We start from the raw sequence: 6807 nt of genomic DNA on the forward strand, positions 1-6807 counted from the left end.
ACTTCAAATTTAGCCTCAAATAGATTTAAAATAAAACCTAATGAGTGCTTTTTCATTGTTTCTCGATCGTTTCTCTGTTTCCTAAGTCAATTTGAATGTGAAGGGACTGCAGAAGTAGTAGTTTTGGAGAGTAGTTTGTCCATGTTTAGACCAAAGTGGTACTGCTTACTGATTTAGGTAACACACACATTAATTATAAATAAGAACTTGAAACAGTGTTGGTTGCCTCCACCTTTATCTCCCTCTCTCCTTCATAACAGAGATGACTTTTTTTTCCTTTGGCTACAGATGTCTTCTTTTACAAGGCAAGGTGTTGTGCTAGACTTTAGTAGCACTTGTTCTAAAGCTCATCCTGAGCTCTGCTTTATAGCATCCTACAGTCTAAGATTTAACAGTTAGGATGATTTTTTCCCTGCTGAGAATCTTCTTTTTTGCAGAAACATCCCATGTTTCTGTCATAGTGTCATAAAAGCAAATTTTACTGAAAGCAAATGTTTACTGATATAAAATAAAATGAGATGCTGTAGAACTGAAGTAATTAAAGTGACTGTTTCGTTTCCATGTGTATTAGGAACATTATAAAGGCTCCTTACTCATCTGAGATAACTACCTCACAATATAGCATCTGTTGATTATTAGCTGAGGGTGCTGGTCAACAGTAGCTGAACATGAGCGAGCGTGTGCCCCAGTGGCCAACAGCATCCTGACTTGGATCAGCAACAGTGTAGGGGTTTGACCAGGGAAATTGCCATCCCCCTGCACTTGGCACTGACTCACTTCTTCAAGCTCAACAGAAGCCATGTGACCATTTGTGTTCCAAATACAGTATACAGCTGTCATTAGCTACTGCCTTGTGTGGAAATAATAATCTGTGTCACCACAAACTGAAACTGACCCCCAAATATACATGTTCATCATGTCTAAGTTTTCTGAGTGTGAATTGTACTGAAAACCTAATTCTGATTTGTGCTCACAGGTGGTGGTTTTTTTCAAGAAATACTCACTCATGGTTTTTATATAAGCTTTGCAGCACAAGTTTACAATGGGTAAACATTTCTAATGCAGTCTCTTGCTCAGAAGCATAAACATTTCTGCTAGCAACTTGTAAATATGCTCCAACCAGAATGTGTAAGTGCTTCTCTTGAAAAATACCTAGAAATTATTACTTAACTGCATAGGATTATAATATTTTTATTATGATAATCTATGAAAAAATTAATTTTTATGTGCACACTGTTGTTTAACATCACAAGTCTTGACAGATCACAGAACAAAATTTCCCATCTGATTTTTATGTCAATTCCCCAGTCTACTGAAAACTGTATTAACATACAGTTGGATTTTACAAAGAAATCAACACAGTTCTAAATGCTTAAGATGTTGCAATATTTAAAATTACAATGCATGATTTAAATATTTACTCCAAGTAGTGTTAAAGGACTACTGTCAAACTCTTATGACTAAAATTTCCTAAGTCTTAAAATAATCACAGTCCTTTTTAGTTAAGACATACCGTTTATCTCGTAGTGAATTCCTTATAATACAAAAATTAGTTTACTGATCCTCAAAAACTACTTTCATTTGGATTATAGCAGCAGCTTACTAACAAGCTCTGTTTTGGGTTATGTGCATGTAAAGCTCACTTCTGAGCTAGAAAATTATCCCCTATATTTTGGTAAACAAAAAAGTCCAGGCAATTTTGGTTATGAACATATACTTCACGGAGTTAAGCACAGCTTAATGGGGCATTTTTACAGTGATCTAGACATTTAAAGATCTTAGCTAATAGAGATACTGAGCAGAGAATTAAACACAAACGACAGACGATGGAGGTTATCTGTCCTTTTGAATTTATATGCCTATGTGTCTTCTCATAGCAGCTCAGGCTGTACAATACAGTAAAATCTGACTACAGAGATTCTAATATTGGATGAAACAAACAAATTTATAGTGGTATAATACTGAATACCAATTCAAAGTGATCTCACTCTCCTAATGAATGTTTGCAAAATTTTAGCAACTGACATCCATACTGGCAGGCTTTGTGACACAAGAGTTCTGTCTGTCTGCCATACTGCACAGGGTTATCTCCAGTGCTCCTACAGCCTTCACAAAAACATAGAGCACAATTATTACTAGTGTTACACCGCAGATGGATAATTTGCAGGAATTCAGTTACTGTTGGGTAACATGTGACATCATGGCTTCCTCTGGATAACTAGCATAAGCTTTAGTGCTACATATTTCCTCAGCCTGTTCTAGGCTAACTTTTTATATTTTTTACTCTGGTCAGCTGAGGCCAAGATAAAATGCTCTTGGTTTTAAGACATAAATCTACCCACTAAATACTCCTCATGTCATGCACTGATGTACATGGATTTCTCAAAAAAAAAAAAAGAGACTGTGATCTGAGTGATAACAGGTCTTTCATGTGCTGCATCTCTGCACGTCTCGCCCACTCATAATTTTGCTTCAGCTTGGAGATAGGCACTGCTAACAAGAACTAGGCACATCACAGCCAATCAGTACAAATCCTGGTGAAGAATATATTCAGACAGTAAAGGCAGGAGTGTAGTGATCTGTGAAAGGGAAAAAGCACTACATAACATATTCTCTTTCATCATTTTTAGACAGATCTGTTTTTTATTTTGCAATTGTTTTGCTTTTTTCACCAGAATTTGCACCTATTCAGAGGGCTATCAGCTTCCTCTCCGCCATGCCTTAGAAAGAGCCCAAACTCTGGGCTCCCTTTCTATTGGCTATGATGGGGGGAAAAAGCTTCTGCTAAAGTGAAAGCCAAACAAAAAGGCTAAACTGCACTAAACTTTGGGAGAAACATTTGCACTCTTTCTAGGAACATATATATGTCTATGTACAAAAATAACATCAGACAGCGTCCTTTTAAAAAAGTTAAATATATATAGACTGTTTGAATAATTGCACAAACTAACCATTTCCACAGCTTATAAATATCACACATTCAATTTTCATAAACAAGTTACAATCTAGTTTAGCAGTTCTCAATGTATTCAACATTGTTTTGGAACAGACTCAAATGCAACACACTTTAAGTTTCATAAAAACCATGTGCAGATACAAACACACTTCAGACAAAAACAGTAAACAGTTCAAGTTACATTCACTTCGTGGTAACAAAGTCAACCAGCTGCTTCATGCAGTACCCTGGAATATAGCAAGGCCATGTGAAAGCCTCCATCCTTCCCCTAACACAGATCATCAACAACCAAGTTACAATACAGTCACATAAAAATACTCTTAAGCACAAATAAAACCTTTAAGCCTGTCAGACTCCAGTTCTCTCAAACTTCCAAACCAACATATTCTATAAGTACTTTTATGAGCTCATCAGAAAAAAAAATAAGCACATCAAGAAAAGGCTCAATCTGCTTTGTATAGGCTAGTCTAACACATTAATTCATGAGTTCACAAATTCTCTAATTCCTAACTCACACACATACAAGCAAAACAGTTCCCTAGCTAATGGTGAGAGTGCTCCTGCTTGCTCCTCTCTCCTGGTGCAGCTGGTTCCTTGCGCCACACCAGGAAACATGAAGGCCTCAACAAGTCCATCTGCTGTTGGACCTGCACCAAAAACATTTTAGATAACCTGATGTATCTCTGACTTCCAGCTTGGAAGTTTGGTCTATAGAATTTCCGTATGTTAGTGTATTCTAAAGAAACTGCAAGACAGGTACTCTGCAAAGATAAAGATGCAAGTGATGAGGGGTGCATCAAACACCACCCCACAAGTGGCAATGGTTGCGGGATGGCCCATGTACTCTTTCTGCCTACTGAGTCCTGCACAGGTGTTGCTCTTGCTTTGTCCTAAAGGCATTGCATTCAGCATACGCTAGGTCTTAGCAAGAGCTCTGTTAGCAAAACCTGAGCAGGAGTTGATGAATAATCACAAACCTAGTACTACATCAACAAGGTTTCAGGTGTGAATGTTAAACCTCCCATTTTGGCGTAAATCCATCTGTCAGAATTGTAACAAAAATAAAGTGACATATTTCAATCACAATACATGTGCAAAAGTGCCCTGAAAAAATAGAACAAAAAGTAGCTTTGGCTAACGCTACTAGCTTACGTAGTTTTTATAAAAATACAAATAAAGTAGGTAAAAATAAGGAGAATTTTTGCAGCTCACCTGTATCAATTTACCATCTTTTTGCTAATGCGTACTGCTTTTGCTTGTATCGACGCTTTCACAAGCCATTTCATTTTACAGAAGGTAACAAATCACACAAAACTGACTGTCACTGAGAAGTGATTCTCGAATTTGTAATGCGAAGTGCTATGCTCGCAATGGATCTCATGGCACAGGTAGAAATCTTGTGACAAACTCCAGCCTGGGAGATGTAGTTGGAAGCTAACCGGTACAGCCTTTCTGCCCCAAATATGTTAAAGTGCCCAGGTAGTACCTTCTCCACAAGTCCTCTGTCCACTAACTCCATAAGGCGCTGGCAGCTTGCAACATAGTCACTGATTCTACTGTAGGGCAGCCAGTCAATCATGGATCCATCATACACCACATCCCCACTGAACAGAATCTTCCTGTCCTTGTCATGTAAGCAAATACTGCCCCTGGAATGACCAGGCATGTGCATGACAGTGAGCTGTCGATCTCCAAGGCTGATCACATCCCCTGCAAACAGATTTGTTACAGGAAAACACATGAATTTATCATGTTCATTAAACACCATGAGAAGAACTACCTACCCACAGACGAAGATTTATAAATACTATTATAAACACTATCTATAAATAATAAATATCTGCAACAACAGAAGCAGGGCATTTATTTTCTTGGTGAGTGCCAAAGAGGTGTCTGAAAGATAGGCTTGACAAAAAGGTATTTTCCAATGATACTAATAGTTAACACAGGCTTGGTCTGTATTAATGGAATCTATTCCCACTCTAATAAATTAAATAATGTGAAAAGCAATGGAATAGAGAAAATAAAACAGGAAACAAACAACACATCTGAGTTTCCTTTGAAAAGTTTAAAAAGTAAATATTTTACAATTTATTATCATTTTATCCTCACTTAAATCACCTAGAATTGCATTCTAGGCAAAAGGAAAGGCAAAAGGAAAGGCAAAAGGAAAGAACATAAACTGCTGGAGGAGAACCAAGACTGGCCTCCACACACTTTCTTCATCTCATTCAATAAGATATAAAAATAGACATTTCTTAACATTAGGTAATTTTTTGCCAGTTTAAACGTGAATTCACTTTCATTAAACCAACCACTGAACTGATACTTTCAGGAGAAAGTCAGTCTCATGTCTCAGTGAACATTATTTTAGAAACTTTGATATTATGTTGATACTTACATGCTTGCTCTCTCACAAGATTGTTTTAATAATCCTTTCCTTTTAAAGAAAAAAAGCCTTAAATTTCTGTTGATTTACTACAGCTAAGTGTCACATCAGCTCTTCACTGAATCCTTCTGTAAGTTCAGCTCTGCTTTTCCAAGCACCTATGTGGGATGGTCTAATAAAGCCAAGAGAGTAAGTTCCCAGACAAAGGTGTCACTTGTCTGTCAGACACCTATCCTTTAACTTCTGCTGCACTGTATTGTACAGTTTAGGTGGTTTGTTGCAAAAAAACCTAGTCCTGTCACCTATGAAAAACTAAATGGCTTCTTTGATCTGCAACAAGCCACTTCTGTAAATGTTACATCAGTAACAAGCCACTTTTTACAGACGTTTAACATAATTCATGTAAAATTCCGTAAATGCCTATAAATTCTGTAGAACAAAAACTGTATCCACAGTACATATTTCAAGAAACTGTTAATTGCATTGCTGTGTCTTGGCAGCTTATAAGTAAGGGTCGCCAGATGGCAGATCCGATTGACTCGGTGACACAATGTTCGAAGCCTGAGGATAAACCTGTGGTACTCAATTAAGTCACTTAAATCACTGTTGAGCGATTCTTATTCTAATGGAGAAAAAACCAAACCAAAACCCACAAAAAACACCCAAACAAATAAATAAAAAGAAACAACTAAAAAGCCCCCCAAAACAAACAACCCAGCACCCTCCAAAAAAAAACAAACAAACAAACAAAAAAAAAAAGGGGGGAAAAAAACCCCAAACCAACCAAACAAAACCACCCTGATGCCAAATACTTTCAGAACTGCTGGAAACGAGGTTTAACCCACTACGCGTCTCCTTCGTCCCTGCTGACCGCGGCTTGTAGGTTGACAGGAGTGAAAAAACACACCGGTTTAACTATTTTATATGAGGAGCCGAGTAAAGCAGGACGCGCAGGGCGACAGAGGCGCAGCTCCAGGGTGGATAACCAGAGCTCCCGGTTCCTCACCTTCCTGCAGGAGGCGGCTGGGCCGCACGGGCGGGACGCGGAACTGCCGCGCGCTCCAGCCGGGCTGCGGCGGCCGCGCCACCTCCCGGTCCGACAGCCACGTCACGGCCTCATAGTTGTCCCCGCGCAGCAGCGCGGCCGCCTCGGCGCTGTGCACCGCCACCTCCTCGAAGTGCTGCAGCCCACCAGAGTGGTCGAAGTGGACGTGCGTGGCCACGGCCAGCAGCGGCCGCGGCCCAGCGCCCTCGGCCGGCGCCAGCAGCCCGGAGTCGCGCAGGTAGTCGGGCAGGCTGCGCAGTCCCAGCCCGGCGTCGATCACCACGTCCCGCTGCGAGCCCCGCACCAGCCAGATGTTGGCCCGGTTGCCGGACTCGTAGAAGCGCTCCTGGATCCAGAAGATGCCGCCGCCAAGGGGCTTGTGCGCGAACCACTCCAGCGCCGACATGGCCCAGCCGC

General features: G+C 40.1%; 1 protein-coding gene across 1 annotated transcript; it reads right to left on the reverse strand.

Moving 5' to 3' along the window:
• Positions 1 to 1175: 1175 nt before the first annotated feature.
• MBLAC2 (metallo-beta-lactamase domain containing 2) lies at positions 1176 to 6796 on the reverse strand. Its single transcript, XM_064642980.1, has 2 exons — positions 6352 to 6796; positions 1176 to 4666 (listed from the first exon to the last, which is right to left on the reverse strand). The coding sequence occupies exons 1-2, from the start codon at positions 6794 to 6796 to the stop codon at positions 4278 to 4280; spliced, it is 834 nt and encodes a 277-aa protein (XP_064499050.1). The 3' UTR covers positions 1176 to 4277.
• Between the last annotated feature and the right edge of the window lie 11 nt (positions 6797 to 6807).

The sequence above is a fragment of the Pseudopipra pipra genome, chromosome Z (genome assembly GCF_036250125.1).
Source record: "Pseudopipra pipra isolate bDixPip1 chromosome Z, bDixPip1.hap1, whole genome shotgun sequence".
Classification (NCBI taxonomy): Eukaryota; Metazoa; Chordata; class Aves; order Passeriformes; family Pipridae; genus Pseudopipra; species Pseudopipra pipra.

Bases quoted from the DNA above. Each gene is read 5' to 3' on its own strand.
- MBLAC2 (XM_064642980.1), bottom strand. From the start codon at position 6,796: ATGTCGGCGCTGGAGTGGTTCGCGCACAAGCCCCTTGGCGGCGGCATC. The intron at 4,667-6,351 runs GTGAGGAACCGG...ATCTGTTTGCAG, and splicing joins CAGCCGCCTCCTGCAGGAAG to GGGATGTGATCAGCCTTGGA.